This window comes from Triturus cristatus, chromosome 9 (genome assembly GCF_964204655.1).
Source record: "Triturus cristatus chromosome 9, aTriCri1.1, whole genome shotgun sequence".
NCBI lineage: Eukaryota > Metazoa > Chordata > Amphibia > Caudata > Salamandridae > Triturus > Triturus cristatus.
The window spans coordinates 210,366,063-210,378,546 of NC_140592.1; the positions used below are offsets into that span (position 1 = coordinate 210,366,063).

The 12,484-nt window shown below is 43.5% G+C and overlaps 1 protein-coding gene across 5 annotated transcripts in view; it reads left to right on the forward strand.

Moving 5' to 3' along the window:
* CFAP20DC (CFAP20 domain containing) overlaps nucleotides 1-12,484 on the forward strand; it is a 1,691,586-nt gene that overhangs the window by 1,174,880 nt on the left and 504,222 nt on the right. For all 5 annotated transcript variants that reach the window (XM_085624732.1, XM_085624734.1, XM_085624733.1 and 2 more), the window contains one exon: nucleotides 1,365-1,568. In XM_085624732.1, the coding sequence (XP_085480858.1) occupies nucleotides 1,365-1,568 (204 nt within the window). The remainder of the gene's footprint in view (nucleotides 1-1,364; nucleotides 1,569-12,484) is intronic.

Below are 12,484 nucleotides of genomic sequence, written 5' to 3' on the forward strand. Positions count from 1 at the left end.
TTAAGGCAGTGGGCGGTCTAGATGTTGGGGTGGTTGGGCACAGGAAGAAGAAAGATCAGTAGGGGATGCAGTCTGGTAAGTGGGGCTGGGGCCGGGTTTTGTGTGAATGGAGGTAATGCTTAAGGGTTTGTGGTAGTTTTTCGGGCCAAGGGTTGGGAGTAGTGTTTATGGCTCGGGGGGGGTTGTTTTTAGGGCACGCGGCAGGGTAGTTTTTAGGGCTCAGAAGGGGGTTGGGTTAGTTTTTAGGGCTCTGGGGAGGTCGGAAGTTTTCAAGTCTTGGGGAGGGTCAGGGCAGTTTTTAGGGCTCAGTAGGGTCAGGGTAGTTTTTAGGGCTCAAGACGGGGGGCTGGTGTGTGATCTTTAGTACACATCCCTTTATCAGTCATGCCTTTACCACCACATTCAGTGGTAAAGGCATGTGTTTTTCAGATGCATTCGTTGATCGGGCAACGTTGTAGAGGCACGTGTTAGCCATGCATGCCTTTGTCATACAACCCTCCTTTTGTGATTTCACTGTGTTACTGTTTGAAGTGTTGCACAAATACTTTAGACATTGCCTCTAAAGTAAGCCTGACTGTTCTGTGCTAAACTACCAGGGGGCTGAGCACAGCTTAATTTGGGGTTTGGTTCTGCCTCACTCTGACAACGGATTGTGGTTGATGCTTGACCAGGGCTCACACCCCAGTCAATTAAAAACCCAATTTCCCACATGCACATTTTAATTCTTCATGTGAAAATGCGCGGGCTAAGTCTTTCCTTGCTTTCTCCAGTGGGAAAACATTTTTCTCTTGAGAGAAACCCCCCTCCTTTCACTTTTTCCAATTTTGTTAAAGTTTTCCTCCCATTCCCACACCAGAAACACATTTTCGCCTACTATGACAGGACAGGAGTAGCTCTGCAACCTTTCCATGGCTGGAGAGCTGGCAGAGGAGAGTTTGGAAAGATGGTGTGGTCTGTAACTTTACATCCACCTTGGAATGGAAGGCTTCTGTGGAAGTGAGGCCTGTTTCTCTGCTGGCTTCTTCTCTCTTCTGATGTTTCCCTGCTCCCTTCTGTAGGAAGTGTTTGCTTTGCTTTCATGCATGTAAGAGGTATTTTAAATGTGGAAATTTCTTGCTGCCCTGGTTGAAAGGTGATCCGAAAGAAAATTCAAATAGTTCTGACCTCCTGAAGATTTGAGGGAATGGCGTAAGCTGCTGTAGACCTGAGGTAATGTCTCTGGCCATCAGAGCCGGTTTGAGATGGTAAAAATATCAGAACTGCATTATGAAGACAGCCTCCGTTTATGTTGAAACCATAATTTAAATTAAGCCCAGCAGCCCTGTATGTAAAAATGATAATCATTTTAAATCCGTTGTGTTTAGGACTACGACTGGAGGAACTACCAGCCTGGCCGCCTGAGCACGTCAGAAATTCAGATGCTGGCCAGCTTAAAGAGACAGCAGAATGAGGAGCTGGAGGACGACGGGGCCTCCCATGGACTGAGTGCATCTCAAATTGATAACTGCAATGTGAACATCAGCACAAGCAGTGACGACACAACCACGTGGAACTCATGCTTACCACCGGTAAGTCATTCATAAAATCATAGCTGGTCATATAGTCATGCTGCACCTTTAGCTTACGCAGGGTTGTCAAGGAGATGGTATGCAAGATGGAGGAGACCTACAAAACACAGCAGATGTCTGACTTTCAGGGATAAGCGGAAGAGTTGAGAGGCAATCAGCCGCCTATATTCAAATGATGTCTGTATTCCCAAATGTACATAATATCCCAGACTAAGTGAAGTATTATTCAATAAGCTGAATGACAAATGGTGCCTTTATGTTGTTAATGGAATGTCTATTAGCTGTTGCAAATACACTAGAGCACGCTTCATCTCACAGCCTTTCATTACTAATAGTGCAGACAAAAACTAAAAATATTTGTCAAAATGTATAGTGATGTTCCTAAATGGATCATTGATATTAATAATGGCTGTACAGTATACATAACAAGTAAATCATATAATGGATGTGGGTCTACGCGACATACAGATGTCTTTAGCCTGCTTTTTATAGATCATTTACAACTGTATGCATACAATATTTCAACATACAGCTGGGAATGTTTTGGAGTTAATGGAAGGACTGTAATTATGCTTTCTCCACCATCTCTCTGTTTGTGTAAAACCCACCCTTTTCAAACAACTATTACCTTCAACGATTTTACCCATTTTCTTAATTACAGATCTGTACTTCTGTTGCCTTTTCCAGTAGTTTGATACCTCACAAGAATATATTATTATTGTAAACCTCTTTTTGGCACATGGGTTACTTTTTCCATTGAGAAGCACATTTCCATGGATTGTTTAAGTCTGCTGAAAACTGGTCCAGCATCAAAGTACAGTGAAATGGCATCATTTGTAATCAGTGGCGGCTGGCGACTTTTGAAGTTGGGGGACGTAAATGTTGGGGGGGTGATTGAAGTGCCACGAGCGAGCAAAATGAGTAAGTCCGATCTGAATATATATGCCATATGTGGTATCATGATTGGTTGAATGCTCCTACAACTTTAAGAATCCCATTTGTCGGTGATCAAACAACTGTTCTCATGCACTAAAAAGTGCACCCATTTCACATATGACAAATTATGTTTTAAAAAAAATACTGTATGGGGATGCCCAGGTTGGGTGAGTGTTTATTCCATATGTGCTGTTGCTCAAACAAATTAATTCCATCTGCTTTTCGACACTCATTCACTACCACACAGTGTGTTAGCGAGCAGGCATTCCAAAAGAACATAAGGATCCGCAAACTATTCCAGAATGTGACTATAATTATTGAGTCACGTCCAAATCATGCATTGTTTGAACGTGCCACATTCAAACATGCTAAAGCTTCGCAATGTAAAACGCTCTCTAAAGTTTAACCAGCTCAATACCTAAACAATGCTATCAATTTTATCAGGCATCCGCGTGAGTGAAAGAGCCAGTCACGGCTGACATGACTCGCGGGTGGGGGGGGTCGCGCAGGGGTTTGCTGGAGGGCCGGGGGGGGGGATAAAAATAAAAACGCACCTTACCGGGTCCCGTGCTGCCTCAGCTCCTTGCCGGATCCCGCTGCTCCCGGGTTTTCCTGCTGCTTTCCTGCTCTCCTGCCTCCACCAGGAACAGGAAGCAGGCAAACTCCCTCCCCTTCCCTAAGCCAATCACAATGCTGCAATGGCAGCGTTGTGATTGGTGGGCTACATGGAGAAAAGTTAGAGTGTGCATGACTGCTTTGGTCGGCCCCAGAAGCCCGACCAAACAGTCAGGGCCCACAACAGTGGGCAAGCCACTCCCCCTGCCCTCGAGCAGGGCCGTCCACCCGTCCGCCCCCAGCCAAGCACTTCTGCTTTCTTGCAGTGCGAGAAGCAGAAACATAAAATTGTAGTTTTACCATTTTATGTTTCTACTTCTCACACTGCGAGAATGCAGTGGGGTGATGCTCCTCCACCCTAATGGAGGAGCTGCCCCTGTTTGTAATGGTCACCTGAGATGAGGTCATGTAATGATGAACTGATAGCTTGCTATGCACCACTCCTCGCGGATGCCCTAAGTTATTGTGGCCTTTTCATTCACAATTCTTTTTTCCACTAGTTCTGTCAAGGAAATGTCATTACTTTCTGTGGATGTCTGTCTTGGTACATCCTTTGGGATTTGAAATCCCTGGCAGCCTGTGTTGTCTAGAACAGAGGAATACTGCTAGATTTTCTCACATCACAGAACAATTCATGCAGTGTTTTTTGGTTTTTTTCAGGCCAGTGTTTTTTTCCAGGAAGAATCAAACATTATTTGCAAGTCTACATCAAATTAATTGGTTGAAGTGATTATTTATTCTTCTATTGTGAAATAAACTATACCAAAACGTTTTCATAGGCAATTCTTGGTTGAACATTCTCTTTGATAATATAATATAATATAATATACATTTTAGGTGGGTGGGTAGAGGCTGTATCCTAATGTTAAACTATAGTTCCACTTGAAACCTTCCACTTCAAGGTTTCAGTAGAACATTTGTTCGAACAAAAAGATGTTTGCTGGAAAGGTAATCCACAAACCTACAGGAATATTTTAAGTGGACAAATTCAACTGTAAATGCTATGACGAAGATGGCCTTGGTTAAAAATCCCATAAAGTTTTTATATGAAAACATTGAGTACTATGATAAAAGAAACAAATAGGAATATAAAGAAATACTTAAAATGTTGGTGTAGGGAATCGTATTGTTGAGCTATTGGAGAGAGAGGCCAGAATTGAACACAAGGCCAACACATTCGACTCTCAGAGGTTAACTAGTTTCATCTGGGAAGATGCATGTGATGTATATGCAACAGGAAGCTAAATCAAACATTAAGAATTAAGAAATGAAGACCCCAAAGGGTTCACACGGGGGGGGGGGGGTGGGAGGATTTTAACAAATAAATACTAAAAACCCAAAGACAAGTGAATATAGAAATCAGCAGTTATAACAGAACTTAAAACCCCCTTTCTGGACTTGGTAGTAGCCATTCTTTGCCTCAAAGATGTTAGTGGCCAGGTCCAGGTAGAAGATGAAGGTTTATCTTGGTCCATGTTAGTCAAAAAGTTTACATTTCTACTTAAAAGATTTGTGGGGCTTAAAGATCTGTTGTGCGGCAAGCATAGAAAGCCTCTGGATCAGCAGAAGTGGTTCTTCAAACTCTAGTCCATGTTTTCAAGTTGCAGAAGCCTTCCACCATTTCTTGTCTCAGGTTCACAGCAAATAATCCAGTATCAACTGGTACTTTGGAATTCTTTGTAACGGCAAAATCTTCCCCTGCCCAAATGATGTTCCTGGTAATCCAGCCTTTGGAAGGAAGTTCCACAGAAGAAAGATCCAGTTATAACTCGTCTACTGGTTTTCGTCCTGACAGGTAATAATGTCCTCTGCTACGGGGCTTCTTAGAGTCCCGGGCCTTAGGAGGAATGTTCAACGGCGGCAAGTAGGTTTTATTTATGGAACTTTGAGTCTCCTCAGACTAATTAGTAGGAGAAGATAGTGCCACTGCCCTCAGGATAATTCTCTACAAAGAGATTCAAGTCAAAAGCTGGGCATATCTCTCTCCAGCGCTCATGCTGGCAGGAGTGAATTTGTCAGTGCAGCAGTAGGGGAAGTCTTCTTAACTTCATGCGTATCTCGCAGTTCGTTTCTTAGAGCAGGTCAAATAGGGCGTTTCAAAGGGTAAAACTTTTCAGGTTTTGGTGTTGACCCCAGAGTAATTCTAAAATAATCCCGAAGCTTTAACATTCTCATATTTTATTTCAGTGTGACCTGTTTCCTTTATTTAGTTCCTTCCAGATATGCTGTTTGGCAGAAACCATCCCACAGTCCCATGAGCCACAAAATAAAATATGGGGGCTCTTTCTGGTTCCTCAACCTATCGTTGGCATGCCACACTGTGTCCCACAGGACATCTATACCCTCTATCCCCCACCAGCTCCTGGCCTCCTGTTCGGCCTAACAACAGTATGTGGTCCCTGCACTAGAAACTGAAAGGAGAAATGTGCTGTAAGGTTATTGAGTGACAGATGTGCCATGGAAAGGCCTACAACTAATCCACCTCCCTCCTCTTGGTCTTTCAGTGGCTTGCCTTTGTATTTATGGCTGCTGGTTTGGGCTGACCAGCGGTGGAAAACAGATGTGATGTCACAGAAGCTAAAGCCTCTGTTGTATGTCTATTGTTATGCTTCCATCTGAAATTCGGCAGAATATGTTGTATGTTCCCAAACTAGCAGAAATGCTGATGACTTTACATTTTACCATTAGTTTCCTTTCAGCCATGATTACCCATACAGTGCAGGTTTGTTTTTTGTACTTTCCTGACAAGAGTGACAGATTAAGGTTTTAATGTATGTTGTACATTGGAGCATGGTATGAAGCCTGACTGCAGTTAATATGCATTCCAAATGCATATGTTTTAAGTATAATTGAGGAAATATTTTCTTCTCCCAGATACTCCAAATCAATGCTCTGCAAAAGTGCAAAGGAAGGCCACGCAGACAGTTTGATGAAGAGGTGTAGTCCAAGCAAAGAGTGTATGTACAATGTGACTGAGGCGAGGCCTGATTAGACAACCGGCAGCCTCTGCAAACTCAAAACACTAGATGTCCAGAACTTGGCCAATAAATGGCTGTCCCTTTTGTAGGCCGCAGCAAAAATCCATCAGTAGTTATCCTTAATCCAGTCTCCGAATAGATGTACCAGGTGTCAGGTGTAAATGTGATCTCTTAGTTTGGAGGTTTCTAATGTTTAATACTTGAAGGGAAATGGCAAAAGAACCTGCTGTGGTTAATTGGTATATTTAAGTTCGCTCTGTGAAATAAACAATGTTTACAAGCCATACCTCTGTATATTATGATTCTGTTTAAGCAGTAACTAGGGAACCTCAGGTTAGGAACATTATATGATGCTCAAGTTTCCCGTGTTTAGCTAAAAACAATGGAGAGAGTTCATCGCAGCTCTACACCCAACGATCACAGCAGCACGCTATGCAACCATCTGAAGCTTCGTAGGGATTAGAACAGCTGATCTGTACAGAAATTGCCTTTATTTGTAACAGCCGTTGTTGAAGTAACTGTGAGTATTCGGTGCCAGTCTCACTTATTTATTTCTCTCTCGTGCTGTTTTCATTCACACGCCAGTGTATTATCACGCGCAGCGCATGTAGCAGTTTTCTCCTGGAAATGAGATGGAAGTAGACATCTGGTACACTGTTTTACTCACCATTCTGTATTGATTTTATTTTACTTGTTCGAAAAGAAAATGTAAATAAACCCGTATAATTAAAGTTAAAGAAATCATATAATGTTTGCAAGGCTATGTAATGAGCCCGGGTATTAATTTACGTACTAAACGTGTCTGCGTGCGCTTTTTTAAATCGATGGGAACCATGTGCACAGAGAGTCTCAGCCGGCTATATATCATAATCTCCCAATCAATTAACTAATCGAGGCGGGGTTTTCGTTCTGCGCTACATGTATAGCGGGGTCTTACACATAGGAGTATTCCTGATCTGGGAACAGATTGTGAGAGTGCCTGGAAACATACAGCACCCTTACATCAGCTCGCAGCATCTTCAGAGTGTGTTTACAATAATGCTTGCTTGATAGAACTGGTTTCATTTCTACATGGGACTTAAAATGTGTATATGGAGTCCCTTAATACACTATAAGCCACTTCTAGCCTGCTTCTTATAGAGTGATATTTAGTTGTATGGGCGAGTAAGTCTAGTATGCTGTAAGGCAAAGGAGAGGCGAAGTGGTTGCCATGACATGTGGGGCTAGGAAAAGTGTAAACATTACTACCAATGATAGTAAAAGGATAAGAGTAAGAAGAAAACCTACAGGGTTAGATTTAGGCCAAGAGGTAAAAAAGTGAAATAATGTTTAAGATACATTTGAATTGGATTGGAATGAAATCACCATATTCATTGTTTTGGGTGTCCCTCGACATAGGCATCAAATGTTATTGAAAAACATTGTTGTGGCTTGCGGTGTTAGAGTTTCACTGGCTTTGAAGATTGTTGGCACACACACTGACTGCATTGGATGTCTAGGGGGTCCATAAGACCTCCTTTGCCCTTTCAAGGGGGCACCCTCAGGGGCTGCACTGACTATGGGCCACCCCTTTGTGGTGCCCAGTTAGTGTGCCTCCTGACATCCCCTTTCCCTCTGCACTTGCATCCATAATAAGGCATGGACACGGAGCTAAGTGGGCCTCATGAAAATTAGCGAATGCCCCATTGTGATTCCCCTGGTACTTCATCTGCTCTGGTACAACCAGTATTACAGGGGCTGCTCAAGAATCTTCAACCCTTTCTGTATATATATAAGTGCTCTGGAGGCACACATAGAGGGCACTCATGCCATTCGGGTCGCAAGGAAACTTTGTGTAATACAGCCACTGGAGTGGTTTTTTAGGTCTCGCCTGACCCAGCGCATGCGCTGGTCTGGCGAGACTTATAGAGAGGGCTCCAAAAAGTGCTACCAGGCCAGCCTAGAGCTACAGTGCATGTGCGTGGGCACGCGCGCCGCGCTTTACCGCGATTACTTTCACTTTTGCGGCCGCTTAGCATAGCCAATAGGTCTCGCTTTTGGGACCTTATAAGTATTTAGTTATGCAACTGTTGCATGGCTAAACACTTATAAGGTCCCAACGGCGAGACCTATTGGCTATGCCATTGCTTGTTTATGGGATGGGGCCAGCCCATCTGTGAAGGCCAAAGACTCTTTTTGCCAGACAACAGGGATTTGTTTGGGGGGGGCCGCCCGAATAGTGTGGGTGAGTAAACTGTCATGGCATTAGGCCCACACCTCTGAGCCTTGACAGTCTTTCTGTATGCTTGGTAGGCAGTATGTGGGGGTTACTCGTTATTTGTCCACCTCGGTGTGGGAGGACGAAAGCCACAGAACATTAGAGAAAATAGTAGATAAGATGTATTGTGGAAATGAAGCCATCACCCATACTTTGACAGTTATGGGCATTCTAGGTAGAAAAGCGTAGGGGGGATCCACTCGAGCCACATCACCCGAGACGCACCCAGTTGTCTATTTTTCTGAAATCTCTGGAATTGTTATGTTTCTCTGGAACTGGCTGCCCCCTGTCACAAATAACTCTCTAAACCACATCCGCACAATGCTTGCATTTCAACTGAACAATCTTGATGATTCCATATTGCATTTTGAAACCTTTCCTGTTGCAGGCAATAGACTTACCCACAAACGTTGGGCGCCCTTTTTATTGTGAAAAGTGTTTTAATTCTGGTAGGCAGGACGTTTGTCCATCACTGCAGAATTCCCTTTGCAGAAATGTAAGCAAAATCTGTGATAACAGGCAAAGTTTGATATAAGCATGACATTCGAGGTAGGAAAAAAGTTAGTGGGGTCCAAGCAAGCTGCCCGCTCCAATGTCTAGTATTCAGAAATCTTGGAGTTGGTAGATTTTCCAGGGCGCCAGAGGACTTCTGGCCCAAATACTACAGAAACGTACCACTAGAATAATTGCATTTCAAAGTAAAAATCTTGATGTTTACATCTTTGTTTTAATTTTTGGGGTCTTTCCTGTCACAGGCGAAAGGCCCACCGACACAAGTGGGTTACAACTTGTATCGGGGAAACACGTTGGAACAGTAGGTGGTTGGACATTTGCCGATCCATGCAGAATCTAGAACTTTACATTTCAGAAATGTGGGGTACACCTGTCATTTTGGTTAAAGTTTGTTGTTTGCATGGCTTTCTGGATAACAGACATTAGTGGCTCCCAAGCAAGCCTAACCACTCCTGACTGGTCCATTTGTCTAGTTTTCAGAAATGTCAAATTGATAGTTTTTTTTGGGTGCTGAACGAACCCTGCCTGGGTTTGTTAGGATTCACTGGGTGCTAGCCAACCCCAAGCCAAGTACGGCAGCAGCAAAACATCATGTGATTGATTAAATATCAAAGGTAAAATCTTGATTTTTCCAAATTGCATTTTTTAGTCTTTCCTGTCCCAGGTGATAGGCCACCTGAAAAAAGACAAGACCTACATGGGAAATGAGAATAAATTCTGGAATGGTGATCATACAATAGATGTTTGTAAGCCCCCATTATAAATGTTTGCTACAAGGATCCATTTATGTCAAAAGTGTTCTGTTCTCAGGCTCAAACATTTTGTGGTATCAGCTCAACTCGTTTTTACAAATTTGGATCTCTTCCATTGTTTCAGCTTTCATTCATTATTTTCAAATTAAATTGCATTTTGCTTGTTGATTCTTTCCTTCCTCAGCACCCGTGACAATGTTATACCGTGACGATCAAGCCACTCTGTTGATGTTGAAGACATTAAAGAATTGTCAATTTTCTTTGTCTTCTACTGTCCAGTGCTCACTGTACCACTTGAACCAAGCTACACTCTAATGAAGAGCTCCTACCAGATTGAAGTTGGTCTTGGTCTTGGTTGGCTTGTCTTTCGGTTCAGGGAGTACCAGGCTTTTCAGGCTGGACTGTTCCTATTCGAGCAGGGTAAAGACTGATTTGCATATGGCTGGGCTCAAATTCTGGTGACATGGTGTGCAAAATAGTAATGGACTGGGGTTTGTCCTGAGTAATATCCAGTCCCTGTAATTAATTGAAGCATTCCACCTATTACTTTTTTGTACACCAGACATGCCAGCTTGTAAAAACTGTTCACCCTGTGAGGAAGGGGCAGGGCCTTGGAAGAGGGAGGGACTTTTGCCAAGCATGGCCTAACTCATCACCTCCACTCTCTCACAACAAATACGTAAAGCTTTTGAGTCTGCCACTCATGTTGTGGGAATGTTTCGCACCTTATAACGGACATCGGCTGTGCAGAGCCTCCAAACACTGTGCGACATGTGAATGCGCCGTGTGTGCTGGAAGGTCAGGGATACATTGCGCCTATATTAAGAAGACACAGGAAGGGTTTTCCACCTCTTTCACATACACCATCTAATCTCATACATCTTGGGAGGCAGGTAGAATAGGATTCAAGGTACTGCTGCAGTGAAATCCAGAGTGTGCTGAGCATTCTAGTAATCCATTACAAAAGTAGTAACATTATTACTTTCCTAAGGCCATACCAAAGGTATATTTACATTTCATTTGATCCACCACAAACTTTTGTAGTGTTGCTGAAAGTTGACTTATATTTTGCTAAGGAAGAAAATCTCCGTTTGCGCAATAACTTCGGACTCTATTTATAAAGTTGAACGTCATTGCTTGTGTATCTATATACTTCCCACACCTTCCTACGTAAAGTAGGAAAGTAATTTGTGTGCAAAGTTCAATAAGTGTGCCATCCTAGACACTTCATCTTCAAGGGCCTAAAGCACAGCTAAATGCATCACAGGATGTGGCCTGAGCAATGAAAGGACAAAAAAGAGCTTTGAAATGTTGGACCTGCGGTGTCTCCTGGCAACCCAGAAAGATCCCAGTAATAGAGGAAAAGTACATTTGCTCAAAAGCAGCATCAGGTGAATCATCGTCGTACAGCAAGACGTGATTCGTTTAGGTGCTCATCTGGCCCTGCCAATATCTAAAGCTTGTGAATGGTCTTTTCAAACAGGGCTCCATTTTTCAGCTTTTCATCTGTCCTTGTATCAGACAGTGTCATGACACCATTATTCCATAGAAGCCTTCGGATTGATTCTGCTGAACAGTGGAATGTCTAACTAACATCTTTGAGGTATTTTAGAGCGCGCCGGTGCCTTGCAGAGCCATAATTGCCAGTTCCCCTGGGCTCCAGACTGGGCAGAGAAAGGAATGTTTATTAATGACTGGGTCTGGGTCTCCTTCCTTTGTGATGGAAGCCTTTAAGTCCTGCCCTCTCCTTAACTTTGCCCGACCTTTCTTATGTTACTAATTTTCAGGATCAACCCCTTTCACCTACAGTCACAAAGCGTCGGAATTGTACAACAATGACTTAAAAGAGGAAGTGCCTTTTATATCTGTACAGTTGCGCTTCCCAAGTGTACCCACTCATTGAACCCGCCCACTGGCATATTATGCAATGGTAAACATTTTACGACATGCATGCTTTGCAATTTAAACAATTGAAGTCTTGCCACACAACATGCGGCAATCCACATTAGAACGTTCATTGGCAGTGGTACTGGGTTCTGTTTTTGTCTCTTGAAAGGGTTTTTGCAAGTGTGAGTACCTTGAAGAAGCAGTGGCAAATGCTTTGTTCCCATAAACAGGAAGTGGTGTACTGCTGATGCTAAAGTTGTGCCTGTTGCATGTGTGTGGTTAAGCTTACCCTGCAGCTGCTGTCACCGTGCTGTATGATAATGAAACTAGGGGATCAGCTTTTCACCATAGGAAAGTGGCGAGCTCAAGGTGGGAGTGTGTGATGGAATGTTGGTAGGAATCCAGACTGAGGACGGGAGTTTGGGTGCAAGGAGGGAGCATAGTGTGGAAGGGAGAAGTGCCCAAGGTAGTGAGGAAGCATAGGATGCAAAGGGGGAGTGCAGGCTGCAAGTGTCCTACTCACCGCAAGGAGCAGCAGAAGACAATGCTTATTTTCCACAAACAGTAAGGGTCTGATTACAAGTATATATGCTATTTATAGCACCTGGTAAATAACGATAACACAAAATGTGTTGTTTATCTGGTGCTCTATGACGAGTTTCTGGGGAATAACACAGTAGCGGCCGTCACAAACAAAAAGTGGTGAGGCGGGTGGAGGGAGTGCGAGAGGGGGATCTTAGGGGGAGAGTTTAATAATGATAAAAATGGAAGATCTACCTGAAGCTGCCGACCGCCTCCCGCGTCGCGACTTGCTGTTCTTCCTGGTCACAGCAGACACTGGAAAAGCATCACAGACTCCCTGTGAAATCCCTGCGCTGCACTCATGCTATGAGAGCAGCACAGGGATTGGCCTAGGCCAAACACACATGCGCACATAGAAGTGCACCAAACATCCTACCCCTCCCTTCCATGTCCCTG